Source organism: Balaenoptera borealis (genome assembly GCF_965194805.1).
Source record: "Balaenoptera borealis genome assembly, chromosome: 15".
Taxonomy (NCBI): domain Eukaryota; kingdom Metazoa; phylum Chordata; class Mammalia; order Artiodactyla; family Balaenopteridae; genus Balaenoptera; species Balaenoptera borealis.
This window is the reverse complement of record NC_138871.1, coordinates 83,985,699-84,008,708: the sequence shown is the minus strand read 5'-3', so window position 1 is coordinate 84,008,708 and position 23,010 is coordinate 83,985,699. Positions and strand designations below refer to the sequence as shown.

The 23,010-nt window shown below is 37.2% G+C and overlaps 1 protein-coding gene across 2 annotated transcripts in view; it reads right to left on the bottom strand.

The window, feature by feature from the left end:
* The window catches only part of ROCK2 (Rho associated coiled-coil containing protein kinase 2), a 140,552-nt gene extending 117,742 nt beyond the window's left edge, over positions 1–22,810 (bottom strand). For both annotated transcript variants that reach the window (XM_082357501.1, XM_082357502.1), the window contains exon 1: positions 22,159–22,810. In XM_082357501.1, coding sequence (XP_082213627.1) covers positions 22,159–22,299 — 141 coding nt within the window. In that variant the 5' untranslated portion in view covers positions 22,300–22,810. The remainder of the gene's footprint in view (positions 1–22,158) is intronic.
* Positions 22,811–23,010: the final 200 nt, after the last annotated feature.

Sequence of the window (23,010 nt, the reverse complement as noted above, 5' to 3'; positions counted from 1 at the left end):
AAAAAAAAGAACGAGCATATTGAACTTTTCCCTGAATGAATGGGAAGTTAGCCATTTAAGTACTTTAAATTTGAGAATAACATGATTAGATTTGCATCTTGTAATAAGTAGTTTGGCTGGAGAATAGAAAAAGAAGGCTAGAAATGCTGGAGGAAAGAACACCAAGGGAGAAAATACCATAACAATTTAGAAAAAACATGACCACTTGAAATAAGAAAGTAGCAGTGAGAAGTGAATGATTTTTAGGAGATAACACTGACAGGATCTGGCGACTGACTGAATGTGAGATTAAGGATGCAGTTACCCAGATTTCTGGCTTGATCCAAGCTAGGACAGTGGAAAGAATCACTGATTCCTCATTAAAGGAAATGAAGATACAAGAGCAGAGAGAAAAAGAATATAGCTGGAGATTTGTTGATCTTGAAGTGTCTATGGTATACAAGTGGAGATGCCTAAGTAGGTGGCTGGAAGTGTGAGCCTGAATGTCAGAGGCAAATTTTCATATGGAAAAAGGGAAGTCAGCACCATACAAAAGATAAAGAAAGTCCTAGAACTGATACAAGCTTAAGAAGAAGACAAAGAATGCATTAAAAGGGGGGAGGGGTTCCCACTCAGAGAGGAAAAAGAGGCAGCAAAGGAGCCTAAGAAACAACTAGAGATGCTCTGAGTAACTGTTACAGAAGCCAAGAGAAGACAGTAATTCTAGAAATGTTAAGTACTTCTGAATATTCAATAAAATGATAGCTTTAGCAACAAGGAAGTCGGCATGACCTTGAAGCAAGCAGTGTTAGCTGAGTGATGAGAGAAGACAGACAGCAGTGCATTGAGTGAACAGAAAAAAAGTCTGGGGCTTTGTTTTGCTGGGGAGGGGGCAGAAGGCAGAGAGAATTAAGATTTCTTTCTAGAAGTAATTTGTTTATGTGCTTTGTTTTAGGTGAGATATTAGAACAAGTTTAGCAAGATGAGAAAGAATCAGAATTAAGAGAAAGATTAAAAGACAAAATAGAGTTAATCAACAGGAAGGACAGAATGAGATCCAAAGCACAGCTGGAGAATCAGGCTGAGACAGAATGACGGACATCTCATCCTCTGAAACAGAAGGAAAAGGGAGAACAAATGGTACAGAGGAGATAAACCGATGAGTCAAGTAGCAGGAAATTTAAGGGATCTCCTTCTGATGGCTTCTATTTTCTCATGAAGTAGGAAGACCATCTGTGGAGAATACTTTGTTTCTTAAGTTTAAAGAAAGAAAGAAAAAAAAAGTTTAAAATAGCCCCTGTGGAGAATGAAAAGAATTGCTCTGTAGCCCTGACAGCTCTTGCAGGGACTGGAGACCATGAACTCCTAGTACCACTCATCGGGGCAATTTGTGATTTTCCTCCATCAGTACTCAACAAACACCTTTTGTGTAAGCCACAGAGACAAAACGACCCAAAATCTAGGTTTTACCAGATGCATATGATAGAAATTCAACAGAGCAAGGAAACTGAAAATTCTAGCAAGAGTTTTGAAGTGACAGACAATGGATTTTTGCCTGCTTATAAAGGAAGCATTTGGTGGAGAGAGGTGTCAAGGAACTGCAGATCGTAGAAGCACTGATGAGTGGGTTTAGTAAAAGCGTAAGAGATCAGTGTCAGGAGCAAGAAGTTTAAATTAATGATCTCAAAGGAGAAGCTGATTTCAGGTAATAGTGAGGTCCAGAGTAGCTTCATGGGAATAAGCAAGTGAATTAAGTGAAGATAAAGACCACTAGAGATGAAGAAACCGTGTGAAGCCAGGGACCTGGGTACTCTGTTCACATAATCACTGATTTCATCTGGAATGGTGGCACAACCTTGCAGGAAAAGGAAGTCTGTAAGCCAGAAGCCTATGTCTTCAGTAAGCAAGAGAAGATGTATACCCGTAACTACACAAGACTCAGCAACAGGAATTTTACCAGGAAGGTTTTATAAGCACTGCAGCAGAACGAAGGAAACCCCCTCCTACCCTTTCCTACACTGAGATATGTAGAGAGTAAAAGCAGGTACAAGTTCCAGAAAAGAGGGCCTTCTCTCCAGAGAAAGATAGGTGTTATTTAAACAAATATAAAAGTAACATTCAGGAAAGAATTTGAAGATGCAAGTGATTATGTTAAGATTAGAAGGGTGGGAAAGTTTTTAAAAAGCAGGGGAAGAACAGGCAGGGGAACAAGAGTGAGAAGGGATGTGTGTGTATAAGGTCTTATATCTTCAGGCAGGAAAGGCAACAATGAAATGTGATTTGGTGGGGTCATTTCATGGGAAGGTAGCTAAGAGAACAGGTTTCAAGAGTTCTCTGGAAGAAAAGACATCAGGCCTCTCAGGAGTCTGCCAGTGCCTGTAACAACTGCAATTAGAAAAGTCTGTTTCTAGTGTGTGAGAAGACTCAGACTTCTTTTGGAAGAAGCCAAATGAAATTTGGATGAATTGTATTGGCTTAAGGCTACACGCTAAGACCATCAGGCAAAAGCCTCATTGGTTAGGCTTGGTCTGTTAAGAACTGAGAAAAGCGTACCACCTATCTCAGATTATATAAATCAACGTTTGTCCCTGACCACAGATAACCCCGTTTGGAGCTTTGCTATGTTTAGCGCTAGGTGCTATGTCACAACACCTAGTAGAGTGTGATAAATAAAAACATCTCATTAACCAAATAAGACATCCCTCCTTTAGATCTGATTTCTGGTTTGTAAAATGAAGGGGTTGAACTAGAACCACTACCATTAAGTTAAGAGCCAACCCTCTCCCTCCCCCACAAAAGGAGGCAGCAAACCTTACATATAAACTACCAGTTGGGAGTCAGACTAACCATTTGATAAAACTTCCTGAACACATACTAAGTGCTATAGGCTCTGTGCTAGATACTGAAAAGAGACATAAAAATGAATACTACATAACCATATAAGGTGATGGATGTTAGCTAAACTTACTGTGTAATCAGTTTGCAACATATGTAAGTCAAGACATTATGTGTACATCCGAAAGTTATGCAGTGCTGTATGTCAATAATATGTCAATAAAAATGAAAGGAAAAGAAATTATCTTTAAAGCATTTATGCCCCATTACCATAAAAACTAGATTTTAGCCCCCATATTGCCAATAAACTGAGATATAAAAGTTAACAAAGAAGGGGCTTCCCTGGTGGCACAGTGGTTAAGAATCCGCCTGCCAACGCAGGGGACACAGGTTCCAGCCCTGGTCCAGGAAGATGCCACATGCCGCGGAGCAACTAAGCCCGTGCGCCACAACTACTGAGCCTGCACTCTAGAGCCCGTGAGCCACAACTACTGAGCCTGTGCTCCAGAGCCCCGCGAGCCACAACTACTGAAGCCTAAGCCCCTAGAGCCCGTGCTCCGCAGCAAGAGAAGCCACCACAATGAGAAGCCCACACACCGCAACAAAGAGTAGCCCCCGCTCGCCACAACTAGAGAAAGCCTGCACGCAGCAACAAAGACCCAACGCAGCCGAAAATAAATTTATTTATTTATTTATTTATTTATTTATTTTAAAAAAAGAATACTACATGTACTACACCGTCACAACCCTGGAGGAGCTCCTGGTCTGGCATATCATAAGTAAATAATCATAATACAATATGATTAAAATCATTTACAACAGAGATATATACAAAGTATTACATGCGCAAAGAGGAAGAAATTCATTGCCTGGGGTTAGAGGAGGGGTAAGTAGGGATTAGAGAAGACCTCACGGAGAAAATAAATTTAATGTGGATCTTAAAGGAGAATTAAAACCCAGAAATGATTAACAGCGGGTACTCAATCTCATTAGTAATCAAATACTGAAATACATATAAAAACAAAAGGTCACAATGTCTTTTTTCGCCTACCAGATTGGCAAATAACATAAAAGGCTGATGCTATTCAGCCTAACAAAGATTTGGGAGTATGTGTGTGTATTCTCATCACTATTGGGAGTGTTCAATTTGCTACAGCCTTTAAAAAAGGCAATAGAGATTATTTTGGAATTTTAAACGTGCACACACTTTAACAATTCCATCTCTAGAAATCTACAAAAATATTCACATACATGCACAAAAATATTTATAATGATGTTCACTGCAGCAATGTTTATAATGGAAGAAAATAAACTAAATGTCTATCAATATTGGAATAGTAAAATAAATTATATCAAATCCAGATAATGGAATATTCTACACCATTTAAAAAGAACTAGGTGAATTATAAATTCTGACTGGACGACCTCTAAAATAAATGAAGAAAAAGCAAATACAGAACAACACATATGTTATAGTTGCATTTTGGTTTTTAAAAAACAACAAATATTTGTGTTTTTTTTTAAGTACTTGTAAGCTTTATTTTTTACTTTTTAATTTTTTTAAAGTTTTTTTGAAGTGGACCATTTTTAAAGTCTTTATTGAATTTATTACAATATTACTTCTGGGTTTTTTTTTATGTTTTGGTGTTTTGGCCACGAGGCATGTGGGATCTTAGCTCCCTGACCAAGGATCGAACCCGCACTCCTTGCATTGGAGGGCTAAGTTTTAACCAATGGACCGCCAGGGAAGTCCCTGTATGTTTTTTTTAATGCAAGGGGGGGAAAATGAAACACCAATATGCTGTTATATTATGCACAGAGAAAGGGAAAGTGATACCCTGATGCGTTAAAAAGTGGTTGTCTCAGAAGACTGAGATCAAAAAGAGAGGGCTAAGAAGAGAACTTACATTTACTTCTATAATTTTTAATTTTTTAGACATGTATTACTTTTTTTTTTTTTTTTTTTTTCTTCCCTCTTTTTATTTTTAAGAATTACGAACTAAAATTCACTTTTTTGGTGTACAGTTTTATGATTTTTAACATCTACATAGAGTAATGTAACCAGCAATACAATTAGGAACAGTTTCATAACTTCTCCTTTCCCAGGCAAACTCCCTCATGCTATCATTTCAACTGTACCCTCCCCTATCCATAATCCCTTAGCAACAAATGGTCAGGTCTCAGTGACTATAATTTTGTCTTTTCAAGAGTGGATTTTTTCTTTATTTTATGTATACTGAAGACTGTATATTTTCTTTTGAGACTTAATCCATTATTTTCTTAAATTCACAATGAAAACTGTGTTCACAATTTTCATCTGTTCTATGAAAGTATTTCCCTGAAGTGTTTGTCAACTACATAGACATGTATTACTTTTGTAGTTAAAAAATGAAGTTTATTTTGTTTTTTTGTAAATTGACAAAAGCAGAGGAGAGAGAGCGTTCCAGGTAGAGACAAAAGCTAAGAGTATAAAAAAACATGATATATTCAATTACTGGTGAAAAGATGATTGGTCCTGTTCACTCTCTTCCTTTTCACATCTCTGAAGATAAGCCTCTATCCCCCAAAGCCCATCATCTGTGAGCCATGTCCTGCTATTATGGAGACAGATACATAGGCACCTAAGCATAGAGACCAACCACAAAACAGAAAACAGTCTATGCTGAAGACTCTCTAAGAAAAAACACTGAAATTAAATAAATAAATAAAAGTAGATAAAATTCATTTCCTAACTCATAAATGCCACAACAGGGGAAGTGTTTAATGTATCACCATAACAGTGGCTACCAACAGAACTCTCCCCATATTCATTTCAATTATGCCTGGATAGGGACTTCCTTGGCAGTCCAGTGGTTAAGTCTCCGAGCTTCCAATTCCGGGGGTGCGGGTTTGATCCCTGGGAACTAATAAGATCTCAGATGCCATGCGGTGAAGCCAAAAGATTTTTTAAAAAAAGAAAAAAAAATTATGTCTGGATACCAATTCAGTTTTTCTAGCCTGTAGAAATACAAATTCCAAATTCATGAGGTTGTTAAACGGTTGACAATGGACTTATATAATAAGACCCACCTCTGTCACCAGATCCTAAATCCCCAAATCAGCTCTGAAATTACATGAGCCAAGAAAATCAGTTACTGACTGCAGTGGCCATCAATACAGAATGATCATATACTATTATGCTACCTGTGTATATTTTTCTAGATGATAAATTTATAATTACCGTGGTATACCTAAAGACCAGAATCTATATCAGAGGTAATACAGGATAACATATGCAATTTACATCTTCCAAACTATACTTCATCGTTGTTCCTAAACTTACCTGTGTTAAGAAATGTAGGCCAGGGGACTTCCCTGGTGGCACAGTGGTTAAGAATCCGCCTGCCAATGCAGGGGACGTTGGTTCAGAGCCCTGGTCCGGGAAGATCCCACATGACGCAGAGCAACTAAGCCCGTGAGCCACAACTACTCAGCCTGCGCTCTAGAGCCCACAAGCCACAACTACTGAAGCCCACGCGCCTAGAGCCGGTGCTCAGCAACAAGAGAAGCCACCGCAATGAGAAGCCCACGCACCGCGACGAAGAGTAGCTCCCGCTCGCTGCAACTAGAGAAAGTCCACGCACAGCAATTGAGACCCAACGCAACCAAAAATTAATTAATTAATTAATTAATCTTTTTAAAAAAGAAATGTAGGCCAAAATTCGCTAAATTCAAGCCACAGTTAAGAACTGTTGGTGCAACCCAAATTCTCCTGTAAACCTTATATAAAGCATAATTAATATTCTTGCAAGTGAATAATGCAATGGTTTAAAAATTCTGTCATGACTCTTCCTCATATATTTATGTCAGGATTTCTGAAATCCTAAACATTACATAAGAACACCAGACTCTGTTTTGATAATTCAATATCATACCTACTGAAAAACAATAAACATCAGTTGGGAAAAAGTGACATTTGCAGTGCAATAAAGTAATCCAAAGAATGCATATAAGCAAACATTCACCCAATGAAATGAATTATCCTCAGTAAATTAAAAAATAAAAATGCCAACCACTTTTCATTCATTAATTTAATACTTCAGAGAACTGAGCATGTGCAAATTAATGTGCTACCTTTTTGGAAAAATCAGGCTAACATCAGGAGACTGATTCTGTATGCACATACCTTTTTGAAGACAGAGACATATAAAACATAGGCTGTGTTACACATAGTTCTGCAACTGCCTGTAAAACAGCTAAAGTTCTGTTCAGTTTACAGAAACTAGCACATATAGTTAGTTTCGCACTGAATTTAATCTTCACCTCTCCTTGAGGTGGACAGATAGAGTCTTGTAAATTATCACTCATGGACAGAAAGATAATTAATGCAACACCTAATTAATTAACACCAGTCTTCTGACTCTAAATCCAGCATTCTCTCCATTATACTACTCAGCTTCTCTTCTAAAAACACGCTTGAAAAGAATCCAGCCATTTCATTTTTTTCCATCTTTACTACCTTAGACCAAAAAACAAATTCCTAAGGAAAAAATTCATCTGTATTTTCATATATGAATACAGCTTAACCAGTATTCATTTTATGGACTTATTACAATGGAATTTTACTTACAGAAAATAATTTGAAATAAGCAAGTCATTGTTCAGATTTTTTAAACTTTTATTTCACAAATTTGTTTTAACTTGGACCAAACTGAAAAATTCTGTTTACAAGTGAGGACAAAAAGCACAGTAAAACACTATGCCAGGGACTTATATTCTCCATATCATCTTGAAAGACAAAACTTCCTTATGCTAAAATTTACAGCAGTCCCCTCTCTACAACTCCCTCTCCCCAAAATCAGTAATTAACTTCTTAAAAATGTAAGTGTTTTACTTTATGACTTCCCTCTGAAGGAAATTTCATAAGCCAATTTTGTACTAGAGTTCCCTTTTATTAGTTCTAAATTTAGTTTTATTTGTATCATCCATCGTTTTCCTATTATGGAAATGTCTTAAATGTGGAAAACAAATCTGTTTTCAGTAATGCCTTCAAAATTTGTAATTTTACAGCTTCCCCTTTTATACAAAAATATATGCTTGCAGCAGAAACAGTTTATCAGAACTACTAGTAAAATCCTTTAGTTCAGTTTTCTCATTCTTTTATAATGTAATATCTTGCTTTTGTGACTAAATTTTTCACTAGCCTCAATATAAGATTAACAAAACACATTCATACTCTAATTTTAAATTTTGCAATATATTCCACTTAAGCTACAGTCAGAAATAATGCCTTAAAATTCTTTTAGCATGGATATGGCATAAGGAATCATGAAGTCTCAAATTAAACTGCATTTTGTCAAATATTTAGAAACGCTGACTAAAGCAATAAAATACTGAGGTATATAGAATAGCGATTCTAATCACTAGCTGTAAAATGTTTCTAAATCAGAAAAACACTTCCAATGAAATGTTAGTAAATCACATGTAACAAACTTCTAAAGACAATAGTAGAAGTATATTAAGGCAGTAAAAGAAGGGTCACCCAATTTCAGATGTTTCACATTTGTAGTTATCTTTCTATTTAGCAATCATTTGGAAAGGATGCATATGTTTTAAAAGATAAACTGTCACAAAATTTTAGGGCTTTAAAGATACTCTTATGTATCACCCTAGTCTCATAAATATTAGTTAATTGTGCCTTGGCCACAATTATGTAGTTTTATTAGCCACAAGATAAAATCTACAAAAAGTGAGTTGCTGAAGATTTCAAATACTAAAAAAAAGACAAAAGTCACAACTGCTATTCCTCTAAGAGCTTAACTATTTTGACAAGAATCAATAAATGCAAATTTTAATTTTCAAATTTATGAAATACGCACATACCCCTTAACCACCAAAATTAAAATGGCCTAAGAACAGGAAATCTGATATACAAATACTTAGTGAATGAAAAATATGGATATCTTCCACTGCCTATGAATCATCTGGATATCTCTAATTTTAAATGAAGTGAAGAGAAATAATCGCAAAGAATGTATACTTTTAAAAAATCTAAACACTAACATGTTAATAAGATGACTATTAATGTAACCAATGACTTGAAGGCTGCTTTGAAAATAAAATTTCAAAATAGTTTAATATAAGGGTTTTGAATATTTTACAATATTTTTTTGCTTGCTTGTAAAGAGACCACAAAATAATTTTTGAATGATTTTATTATTTTTTTCAACACAGATAACAATCACAGACATAAACCATCCTGCTTTAGGTGCTAGTCTCTGAAGGACCATACATTTCTAGTGAAATTCTTCTTCCTAAATTAAATCAACTGTCAGGGAATAAAAAGACTGTCACTATTTTCCCATCATCATTTGTTAAATGTAAAACATCAGAAGTATATATTTCGAGGACAGTAAGTCTCTGTAGACTATATTTCCCACTGAAGGGTAAGATGTAATGATAACATTTCCACATTGAAATTTGTATTGTGTATATTTTACCACAATAAAATTTTTTTCATTTCTATTTGGTGTATCTTGTCTGATTCTCCCTTCATAAAACCTCAGCAAGTTAAATTTTCTTCTAAAATGAGAAAAAGAAAAGCCTTGGTCTGATTCCTATGGAGCTCTAAAAAAAGATATACAATGTGATGACACTTGATATTTCAGAAAATCTGGCATCCCTCCATATGCCAGCGTTTCCCACATATACAATTCTGTGTGCCAGAGATCTCAACCATTTGATTTTGGCTTTTTTCAATCAGTATAAGAAGCAACACATAGTGTTTCTCAAACTCTGACCTGCAGATTACCTAAATCAGAATCAACTGAGATGGGACTTCCCTGGTGGCGCAGAGCTTAAGAATCCACCTGACAATGCAGCGAACATGGGTTCGAGCCCTGGTCTAGGAAGATCCCACATGCCGCAGAGCAACTAAGTCCGTGCGCCACAGCTACTGAGCCTGCACTCTAGAGCCCTGGAGCCACAACTACTGAGCCCACTCGCCTAGAGCCCATGCTCCACAACAAGAGAAGCAACCACAATGAGAAGCCCGCGCACCACAACACAACGAAGAGTAGCCCCCGCTCGCCACAACTAAAGAAAGCCCACGCACAGCAACAAAGACCCAACACAGCCAAAAATAATTAATTAATTAATTTTTTCCAAAAAAAGGATCAACTGACATGCTTGTTTAAATGCAAATTCCTGGCCCCACTACAGACAATCTAAATCACAAGATCTGACACCATTTCCACCAAGCACCCTAGCTGTGATTCTGGCTTTCATCAGGTAATTCTGACTTTATGGTTTCATTCAAGCCTCTCTGAGCCACAAATATAAAAGAAGAAAAAAAAAAATCGGACCCAATGGCCCCTCTGCCAATCTTTGAATACTGCACCTCTCAGCTCAGTGGTTCCCACATTTTCCTGCACTTGAGAATCAGATGTGGAACTTTTAAATATCCCGATCCCCAGGTCACACCACATACCAATTATATTGGAATGGGTGAGGGTGGATTCCAGGCATCAATATTTCTAAAAATCTCAGGTTGAGTCCTATGTATAACGAGGTTTGAAAACTACTGCCTTAGCCATCGGCTTTAGCAGATATAGATTAGAAAAATCTTAACTAAGAGGACCTCTAAGAGCTAAGACATAAACTGTATTGGTATTAAATTAAGTTTTTAAATTTCCAGATACATGAATATATTTTCCCTTTTTATTTTAATCCAGTAGGGACATTTTTTCAATGCATTTATTAAATTAAAGCTTAAGATTACCTTTTTGAAAGAATGTAAAACAAAAAGAAAATTGTTTCACGTTGAATGCAACTAATGTAGGATCATACTATGCATTTAAAGTTCACAGAAAAAATTCGTCATCATTTCATTTGCATACTAATTTCAGTGATTATATTTTGGGAAATATAATCATGGAAAAGCCAGTACAATAATTCAAAGTCTGTGTTTTAGATATTTAAAAGCAACTCCAAATATTCTGGAGACTCCAAATTTTTCTCAATTTAGAATAGATGGAATATTGTTATTAACATTAATACTACATTTTGCATTATCTCTTTTCCCAATTTCTGACTTGGCATATCATTTCCCTGAAAGAAAATCGCAATCTTGATATCTTTTCCTCTATCCTTTACTAATTCCCATAGATGCTGGTTATATGACCTGTTAGCAGCACTTGATGAAATCTAATGGTCCATGAAGAAAAATTTTTTTTAATTTTGATTCTTTTAACAAAGGCACACTAGTCAACCATAATACACCATTTTTAACCATTCAACTTCAACCTGAACTTTATCCACTCTGTAACACAAAAAAATATGGCCCTATTTATTCAATGCACAAAAGTCTAAAGTGCCACAAACTCTTAACTCTATTAAAGTTATCCCCAAAAGGTAAAGCATTTTTCAAAATCATACTAATGTTCAGACATATAATACTTTAAATACTTTTACAGGGTTTCAACATACAAAAACACATTTCACTACACCTTGCAGGCCTCAAAGTGCATGACAACTGTGCTGGTGCACTTTCCTTGTAGAAAAATAAATATCACTATGACCAAAAATTTTTTTAATTCATCTTTAATATATTAAAGCATCTTGAATATTAAAAGAATTATTTCCTAAATTTTCCCTTCAATGCTCAAAAAAAGCCCCACGTGTGGTTATCTTTAATAAAAACTAAAAAAAAAAAAAAAAAAAATACAATCATCTAAACTAAAGCTAAAGGGAAAACTTCAATTTCAATAAGCACACTTTTATGACTTCTAAAGGAATCATACTGAAATACAAGGTAAAACAGTAGGGTCATATCCTGATACAGAATGCACAAATAAGGCAGTTACCGTTATATCTGAAAAGAATATTATTTTGGTTACGTTCCAAAACTTTGCACATAATGTAATCCCCAAAATCAATATCCAATGCCACCTACAAACAAGAAGAACATTTTTTTTGTTGTTAAATTCAGGTGGGTACTCAAAGAATAAACCAAAAGACGAGTGTAATATACAGCGTTTTAAATACCAATAGTTATCCACCCTCAAAGGAACCAAGTTACTAAATTGATACGAAGAATTGTTGCCTGATCTTCATGTAAAACAGAAAAGTGTAAAGATGAATGCTGAGTCAACAAGAGAGAAATAAGCTTACTTCAAGATGCTCAAAATAATAAAAAAAGAAAAGATGAGCACAAAGCAGAATGGAGAAACATTTAAAGGCCAATTGTGTCAGAAGTACTTCAACTTTAGCTTAGGAATAACGCAACTAGTAGAGACTCTACTGCCATTACTGCCATTACTGCGGGCCTACACAGCTCACCAAGGCTCATACATTACTTGGAAGAAAAAGGTACCATAACAAGGTTTAAAAAAAAAAAAAGGCCTAGTATTAATTAGGAGGCACTAGTGGAGACACTAGCGGAGGCACTAGTCAGTAGGATAATTCCACCTACAAAGGGCTGTGATCTGTATTTATTCACATTCTATTTTTAAACATTGGAATTCGCCTGTAGCATACAAAATTTAAAAACTTTTATATACCACACTCATGGTATATTAGTAAAATATCAAAAGAACAAGCAAAATTGACAAGCACATGAAATAGTGTTCAGTCTCATGTGTCATTAGCAACATGCACTACAATGGCTATAATCACAAAGACAGACCACACCAAGTGTTCTCTGAGGATGTAGAGAAACTGGAACCCTCATACATTGCTGGTGGGAATGTAAAATGGTGCAGCCACTTTGGAAAACATTTTTTTCACCCCTTAAAAGTTAAGCATAAGCTTACCATATGACCCAGCAATCCCACTCCTTGCAATCTAGCCAAGAGAAATAAAAACATTAAGGTAATTTCATAAACAAAATGTGGTATGTCTATACAATGGAATATTATTCAGCAATTTAAAAGAACAAGATATTGATATATGCTAAAACGTAGATGAACCTCAAAAACATTATGCTAGGTGAAAGAAGCCAGAACAAATGACTGCATATTGTGTCATTCTACTTGTATGGAATTTCCAGAAAAGAAAAATTTATAGAAACAGAACAGAATCAGTGGTTGGCTGGGGCTGGGGCTAGTAATCAGAATGCCTGATAATATCTGAAAAGTTTTCAAAACAGTCATTCATAGTGACTTGTAATAACACTCTTGAATCCTGATCAAAATCTCTCATGCCCTTTGGCTTTGTTTTTAATTTTGTTAAATGAATATTGCCCTACCATTAATCACAGCCAACATGCCATTTTAAGGAATTTCACCCTGCAAACACACCACCAGCATTTCATTAGCCCTTACTCATGAAACGCTGTTTCAACACAGGCATCACCTAGGTACGTAAGAAGGAACTGGATACGTTTAACCAGAAGAAAAGTTGGGGGTAGAGAGAACAGAAGACACATGATAAATGATAAAGGTTGTTCAGTCCACACGAGCTGTTTTTACTTCACCTAAAACACTGAATAAAAGTAGCTTAAATACTTTCCAAGACAAACTGCTTCAGCACAATCCAGAAAATATTCAAATCACAATTCACTTTCCTGCTTGACTTCCAATTAATTCTACCACCCAAACCTTCCAATTAATTCTACCACCCAAACCTTCCAATTAATTCTACCACCCATATCCTCTCTGCATATACACGTGTTTACTTATCTTCCTTCCCATAGATAGATAAGAAATAAGTGACAAGGACATATACCAAAATTTTTACTTCGGGAATACTTTAGTATCTCTTCAAGCAGGGATATATTTCTACAGTTTATCACTCCTGTTACTTAAAAAAGAATTATTTGTTAGTTATTCAACAAATATTTACAAGACATATCAAGAGGAAGACAAAAAAGACCCAGGTCCTAAAAGAGCTTGTATTCTGTCCATTAAATAAACTCAAAAGCCAAGAAGTACATAAGACAAAACTTGGTATCTTAAGCATTACTCATCACAAACATCCAGGTAATTAAGATAATGCAAACCCTGCTCTGCTCCATTTCTATCTAAATAAAGTAATAGGAGGCTCTGCTATTCATTTCCATGGCATAAAAAATAACCCCAACAATGAAATGTTAAAAATTAGTTCCAGGTCTATAATCTCTTGAAAATGAAGAAAATTTCTATCAGTTGCTTTATAACTTAAAAAGTCTGAAACTCTTTTAGAGAATAAAAGAAATTAGACACTGAGTACTACTAAGTGATCAGTTAACTATAACCAAAAAAAAAATTATAGAGCACTTCATATATCAGACCTGAAAATTCCATACCTTACCAAAATGAAGCAACAAACCATATAATCATTCTTGGACTTAGAAACATTCCCCAAAAGATTATCAATGATGAACCAAAAGTGAACCTCAATATTTCCTTTTTCTCTGTCTCTGTCGGTCTCTGTCTCTCTCTCTCTCTCTCTCTCTCTCACACACACACACACACACACACACACACACACACACACATACACACACAGAAATGCTAAACCCAAATGCTTTCTAAAAAGATAAGTGAGGGTCATCTGGGACACTGACATGCAGAATTTACAAATATATGCCTGTAATTTAATCACACTTTAAAGGAAAAAAAAAAAGTACAGATGATACAGATGAGAGGAAAGGAGAATGACTCCAATCAAGGACAAAGTGAGAAGAGACAGTTTTAGTAGAGTCCCAAATGCCACCACAATTTCACATCAATTTAAATATTAGGGACTTCCCTGGTGGCGCAATGGATGAGACTCCGTGCTCCCAATGCAGGGGGCCCGGGTTCGATCCCTGGTCAGGGAACGAGATCCCAAATGCACGTTGCAACTAAGAGTTCGCATGCCACATCTAAGGGACTGGCGAGCCACAACTAGGGAGCCCGCCTGCCAGTGCTACTAAGACCTGGTGCAACCAAATAAATAAATAAATATTTAAAATAAATAAATATTAAGCTCTATAAAATAAGCTAAGCTACCAATGAAAATGTTATTTTGTGGTTTTCTTCCCCCCAAAGGCTATATTGTAATAAGCTGCTCTCAGTCATCCACATTCCCTTTACCAGTAACCCTTATCACTAACAGCTCATATTTATATATTTTTGGAATATATATATATATATATATATATATATATATAAACAGAATAGGATTTTAAGTATAGTTGTAAAGTTGTAATTTCCATGAAGAAACTCAAGAAGCTCAAGTGGAGACCAAACCTATAATAATTACCCTCTCTATTCCCCCAAGCACCACTCTCCAAACAAAGTTATATGACAATACAGAAATATAAACAGAGGCTCCCAATTAATATTTTGGGAACTCTAGTGCTGATACTTAGACAAATCTCCTGATGAAATCTTCGTACCCCTACTTCATAGTTTCCATCAGAATTCCAAGTGAAATAAAAGTAACATTAAAAATAAAACCATTAGAGTACTAAAAGAAAATTCAGGTCTATGATAGCATAATCTTGATAATGGAGAATGTCCTAAGCATGACATCTAAGCCAGAAATCACTCTACAGTGAGAAGACTAATAAATTTGACTACATAAAAGCTTCTATTATTAAGTGTTAAAAACAACAATGACAAAGCACATATACAGTGTAATTTTACTTCTTTTACATTTTAATTTCTTCAGACAGATATTTACACCAAAATGTTAAACAGTGGTTATCTCTATGTGAGGAGACTATGTAGAAGGGTCACTTGCATTTATACCTTTCTTTATTCTCTAAATTTTCTACAATAAGAACATATTATTTTTATAATTTAAAAAATAACAAATCTTTCTTCACTTCAAACAATAAAATCTATGTTTCCCTGTCTCAACCATGGTTGCCTGCCCATTTCCTTCAGGTAAAATGATATAAATTAAAAATTAAAAAATTAAAAAAGAATTCTGAACAGAGCATGGGTTAAACAGGAGAACCATGACTGAAGACTTGATGTAGTTACTAAGGTGATAAAAAAGCAAATAAAAAGTGCACCTATCAGTAAACTGATTTTCGACAAAGGTGCCAAACAAGGCAATCCAACGAGAAAAGAAAAATATTTTTTTGAAAACTGGTGCTGGTGACTATAGTTAATGATACTGTATAGTAGACCCTAAAGTTGCTAAGAGAGTAGATCTTAAATATTCTCAACACAACAACAACAACAGCATGGTAATTATGAGAGGTAAAGGGTGTGTTAACTAACCTTACTGTGGTGAACAGGTGGCAATACATGTGTATCAACTGTCAATGTTAAATGTCAATAATATCTCAATAAACCTAGGAAAAAATGGTGTTCGACAGTCGATTTGGGGAATATGAGGGAAAGAAATGAACCCTGACCCCAAACTCACACCACACACTAAAACTGGCTTAACACATATCCTAGACCTAAAAGTAAAACTATAAAGCTTCTAAAAGAAAGGAAAGGAAAATTTCTTGTGACATGGGGATAGGCAACAGTCTCTTAGGCAGAAAAAGCAATAACCATGAAAAAATGTGATTAAAGAAATAGACACGCCACATATTTGACAAAGAACTGGTATCTAGGATATATAAAGAGCTTGTACAGCTCAAAAAGAAAGAACACAATTTTTTCAAATGGGCAAAAGATCTGAACAGATGCTTCACAAAAGAAGATACACAAATGGCCAGTTAAGTGCATAAAAAAGTACCTCATTCATCATCAGAGAAATCCAAACTAAAGCCACAATGAAATACTACTATCCACCCACAGAATGGCTAAAACTTAAGACTCAGTGTTGGAGAGGAACTGGAACTCTCCTAGGTTGCCGTGTTAATGTAAAATGATATGACCATTTTGGGAAGAGGTCTGACATTTTTCTAAAAAAAACTAAACATACACCTACCCTAAGACCTAGTAATTCCACTACTAGGTAGGTATTTAACTCAAGAGAAGTGAAAATATGTCCTCACAAAGGCTTACTACAAGATTGTTCACAGCAAAGTTTATTAAGAGCTGAAGTATATATACAAAATAGCCAAAACCTGGAAACAGCCCAGGCATCCATCAACAGAAGATGCCTAATAAATTGTGGTTTATACACATAATGGAACACTAGTTAGCAATAAAAAAGGAACTGCTGATACACAAAATAACATGAATTAGTCTCAAAAACTATGCTGAACTAAAGAAGCCAGATATAAAACAGTACATACTATAAAGGATTCCATTTATATGAAGTTCTAGAAAAGGTGAAAGTAATCTTTAGTTACACCCCCCAAAAAAAATCAGAAGAGCAACTGACTCCAAGAGAATGGGGTGTAGAATTAGCTGAAAAGGCATATGAGGGAGATTTCTAGGTTGATAAGAGCGTCCTATATCTCAATAAGGATTTGCATTACACAGGTGTGTGCATTTGTCAGAACTCATCAATGTGATATTTAAGATTTGTGTATCATTGTATGTAAATTTAATCTTTAAAGAAAAAAACTCTACTTAATGAAATGCATGCTTAAGTGTTTAATGGAGAAGTGCACCACATCTGCAACTTACTTTAAATGAATCAAAAACAAAAGATGTATTGACAGATGAATGAAGAGATGGCTAGATATAATAAAGCAAATATAGCAAGCTATTAATTAGGTGATGAGTATATGGATGTTTATTATCAATTCTTTCAATTTCACTATACTTTGAAATTTTCCACAGTAAAACGCTGGGGGAAAACTTAAACCCTACCTTGTTAAGTTGAACATAGAATATATTAAAACCCAACAATTCCACTCCTCGATATATATCCTAGCCTACAGAAACTTCACATGGGCTCCAAGAATGATCACAACACTTTCCATGACAGCAAAAATATGAAAAATAATCTAAATATCCATCAAGTAGATTGAAGGAATATATTATGGTTTATGGTATGAGTGAAAATTAATAAACCACAATGTGAGTAATTTTGAGTGAAAAAGCAAGTCACAAAAGAATATATACAGATGTTAACCCTTTATAAAGTTAAAAGAAAAACTAAACAATATTGTTTAGGAATACATACTAATGTGGCAATCTATGAAATAAAGCAAGGAAATGATAAAAAAAAACAAAAAAATTCCAGGTAGCAGATGAGAGAGGATGAAGGAAGACTAAATTCAGCAGCAGCAGAATACAGGTAACTTCAATAGGTTAGTGTTCTATTCATTAACTTGAGCAGTGATTTCAGGAATGCTTGCTTTTTATGCTTCATAATTCATATCTGCATGCTATATTCTCTTAGTATGTTTAGAATACTTCAGAATTTGAAATGGGAAAAGAGAGCTATCTGATCAGGACTCAACCAAAACAACAACAACAACAACAACAACTTAGGCTTCAAGATAATTATGCACTACTTCTTTACAACTATTTAAGGTGTGTATAAGTCAATATTTCCTTACTTAGTCTATGTTGGCCTTACCGTGGGGCAAGATGTTTCCAAATTCAGAATTTTTTGGATTTTCGAATAGTAATAAAGTACATATACTATATACAGTATATTCCCGAAAACCCTCTGGGGAGTCTGAGGTAGCACCCTGAAATCAAACACTAATATTTTTCCAGGGAAAGCTATTACTATTTACACCAAGAGAGATGAATCGTCTAAAATACTGTAACATCAGATCAGGTCAGATGTTACATCAAATAAGTTTTACCAAAAACTAGGTTTTCAGAGCTCTTTATATATCAGAACTGTGGGGGAGGGGCTGTGGACCTGTACTTTCAAAGGGGTTCAACTTCACCTAACTAGTAAATTCTATACATTACTTTTTTCAACTTCTCTAGCTAATTCATTTTCTTTAAAGATTTCCTGACCATCAAAATGCAAGTTTCAAAGTAATATAATCCCATTTATGCTATAAATGCCCAATGTTTATTTCACAAAAGAACAACACATATAAAACCTTCTTTATTCAATTTTTATTCTATTTCACTTTTGTATCTTTATCATGTTCACACTTGTTATATAGTGGGGGAAAAATGCACATACAATTTTATTTTAAATAAGCAAATAACCATCACCAAGCTGAAAATCTTAGCACTGTGATAAGAAATATTTTCACATAGTTTACAGGTATAATAAAATCAAAGTGTTTTGTATTCTAAGTGGCTGAAAATCATAAGTAAATTTTTAATCACCTTTCCCCATCAACACCAGCCTTACGGAACAGTTTACCCAAGCCTGAATCCCACAAGTTATAACAATCATTTACTCTCCTAAAAAAATAAATCAAAACACAAAAGCACAGACCTTTAGAAAGACATCTCTCCATCATAACACTAAAGGACAATTCTTTTTACCATAACATTTGGGTAAGCAGTATCAGAAGCTTAGTCCTGACAACAAAGCATGGGTATTTACCCGAAAGTTTCAAACACTGCAAAAGCACACTACTGACAATCCTTCCCTCCAAAAAAAAAAAAAAAAGTATTACAGAAGCAAATCTCTCTCAAAACTCTATTTTTAAATAATACCAAGCAACTCACAATCTGCAACCACAAAGGGATATACTCTCTTCAGATTAATCTTAAGGACCCATATAAAGCCTCCATAAAACGAGCTGATGCAGAGAAAAAAAGACAATTTAGTCTCTATACGGACAGTCTTGGAATCCAGTTCTAGGTATGCCTCATGATTGCTAGCACTTTTCTGATGGCAAATTCAAAAGATAATGCTACTCATTCAGAATTTTATAGCAAGAAATAGTTGCCAATAAAACCTTTTCCTTTTCAAAGGAAATATAAAGCACTTACCTAAAAATATGCTAAATGCACACAGAAGTGAGCTAAATTTAACGAGCACTACTATGTACCAAGCATTGAGCTAAGCACTTTACATGTTATATAATATTTTTTCCAACAAATAGTTTTACCTTCTAGGCCTAGCCTACAGTACCCATATAGTAACTATTATACAGTAATTTCTGGTATACTTCATCTTCTTACTTTTGTCATCTTAGGCAGTATACAATTTTAAATGGTACTTTCTAAGCTCCTGAATAAGTAACTAAGATTAAGGACTGTGTTTTTATCAGATTATATTACTTTAAATTTTCTCTGTTAAAGGAAAAATATTTTCTATAATAAAACCAAAAGAAATGCCATTCGCAGTAAAACAATGATCAATTGTGACATGAAGGCTAAAGGGTAAGGTTTCAAATCTTTAAAGTGATCCGCACCATTATTTCAGGAAATAAGTTTTTATAACACTCTTTTAAAAATTAATTCTTGGAATTTCTGTCTGGAAAGATGAAAAAGTCCTGGAGATGGCTAGCGGTGATACTTGCACAATAATGTGAATGTAATCAATGCCACTGAACTATACACTTAAAAATGGTTAAAACAGTAAATTTTATGTTATGTACATGTTACCACAATTTTAAAAATTAATTCGTTCTACTACTTGATACAGTGAAATACACATGATTTTAAAGCTAACTTACTATAACATGGTTTAGAAAAAATCTTCAGTTCGTCATTTTGCAATAGAAAACACCAGCAACCTCAAAGAGTAAAGGACAATTTTTGGCCTGATAAGATTTACTGCAACTCAGAACCATAACAGTTAATCAGCTAAAAACAGCAAAAACAAAATCCGTCCAGTCAGCAGCATCTGATGTCATACCAGTAGTATGTTACCTTAATAAAGGTGTAAAGTGTCTTGGCAGTATTAGGCACTCAATAAATGAATGGACCAGACTGTTTACTGAGCATGTGTAATGCTTCCTTTTTTAAAAACAGCCTTCATTTTAATAATTTAGAAAACACTTCAATAAAAAAGAATGTATGCTCATTACCATGTATAAATAACTTAGGCTCAAGCTCATAATAACCCTAATAATTATGATGAACATCAGTAAAGACCCAAGAGATGAAAGTGTAAAAAATTTCTATCTGAGGTTGAATATGAACTTGATGAATACTTGAGATTTGCTGTACTATTTTTAACTGAACTTTCTGGCCTTAGGTCAAAGTTTTGCTAGCAAAATACCAAAGCGAAAATGCTGGGAGTGAAGCCCAGAGTCTCTGCTTTGGCCTTGGAAAAGCTATGCCCTTCATGCAACCAATCCTATCCCCAATTGAAGACTTCTAAACACTATTCATAGTGCCATGCTCCCATGAAAACATATGAACAACCCACTAATATGAAAATCGGGAAAAGGAAATGTCAAACGCGTCTTACAGAGTACAGTACATCACTACATTCTGTGCATTGTACAGAAAGACACTCTTCAGTCAGTTCCTGCACTTCAGCCAAACGGTACTGAGTCACTCTGCAAATGATTCCAGAAACCTCAAAGGATAACCAACGGCTTCTGAAGGAAAGTCAGTCAGTCACTGGAAAGGGAGGAGACAGTTTTTCTCATCATACAGTCAATAGATTTCTCCTGTCAGGGAGTAGAGCTGAACAAGTTCTGGAAGGGAGTTCTGGAAGGGAATATCTGAAGGATCCAAGGGTCATCTACCTGAATTCTAGTCGTCCAGGGTTAATTTAACATCCAGCGCATCTTTTTCGCTTTCTTCTCCTCTCCAGGGTAAAAACCCACACCGCCTTTTCCCATAAATGCATCTCTACTGCATACTAATCAAAGAGTCTGTGAAATACAACAGTCTATCCTAACAAAAACAAGAAATAAACAAGCATTCTACAGTGCGTTTCTGATCTGTAAATCATGTCCCTTTCTTAAACAAAGCCAACTAGCAGACGTTACGTGGCTATCAATTTGGATTTCAAAGGCCATCTCAGGAAAGAGATACAATAAAAAGGAGAGATTGATTCCATTCTACAATTCAGATGGATTCTTTAGCTCTGGTGCAATAATCTCGGAAATTAAATTTACATAAATTGCACTAAATTGCAACTAGTAACGTTCAAACACAACTGAAAACAGGAAAACCTTAGCTGTGTGTTTCAAGATTTCAGACTGAACTCTTTGTCCTGTACCCCAGGTGGGTACTGCCCATAGGGACAGCCCCAGGTTTCTCGCTTCCTCGGACTCACGTCCCCACGCAGCATGACGCTCTGCAAACGGGCTAGCCTGGTGCCTGAAGGACAGCGTACCTTCCACCCTACCTCCCCAAACCCCCAGGGCAGGCGGGAAGAAGAGGGGTGCTTCCTCCCAGAGCTCCAAGAAAGGGCCAGCCGGGGATGACACCGGCTCCAGGAGACAGAAGGGAAGAATCAAAGGTGGGTCTCTACTCCCGGAACTTAGTCGCAGAAATGTTTGGTCTCCGACCCGGGCCCCGGCTGCCGGAAGCTGGGCGGGGTGGGGCGAGACCTCCCCCCACGGATGGGTGGGCACGGAGGGGTGGGCAGTCGGGGGAATCGGCGGTGTGAGCGGTCAGCAGAGAGGGCTCCCGGGCCCCGGCCACCTACCAGCAAGCTCTCCACATTGATGGGCGACCGAGGGTCTCGGATGAGCGCCTCCAGCTTCCTCTGGCGGCTCACGCCCGCGCCGTCCCCCGACACGGCCTCGGGGGCGCCGGGCATCTTTCCCGTCGGCGGGGGCCGGCTCATGCCGCCGCCGCCGCCGCCGGGCCCGCACCCCGCTCCCCGCGCTCCGGCCCGGCCGCCTCGGGGCCTAGCGCCGCCCTCGAACCGCCGGCTCCGGCCGGGGCTCCGCCCGGGCCCACCGCCCGCCTCGAGCTCCGGTTTCGGGTCTCAGCGCCCCGGGACCTGGGGGTGTCGGAGAGGCCGGCCAGGCCCGGCCGAGAACGGCGAGGAACAGACGGCGTCCCCGCCCCTCAGTCAGATTCGCGCCGCCCGGTCCGTTCCTCCGCCGCGAGCTCCCTCAGGACTCCGAGGGCGGGAGCGGGGAAGTGGCGCCGCCACCGCCGGGCCGGGACTGTCCCGCCCTCTGGGGCTCGGGGAAGCTGAAGCCCAGGCTCCGACAACTACGGCCGCCCCCAGCCCGCTCCCATGACCGCCGTCGGCAGCCTCAGTCCCACAAGCCCGCGCCCCTCATACACTCCCGCGCGGCGCCTGTCTACGGCCGCGCGCAGCCGCTACCCACAAGCCCCTCGGCCCGCGGCTGCCGGCGCGCCCCCGCTCGCCCCGCCCCGCGCGGCGCGCGCCCCGCCCCGCCCCCGCGCGCGCGCGCGCCAACTCCCCCGCCCGCCGGCCTCCGCCTCCTCTCGCCCCTTTCCTCGTTTTTTATCGTTTCCTCCTGTCTGTTTGGCTTCGCATTTCTCCTTTTTGAGTCTCTTTTCTTCTCCGCTTCCTCCTCCC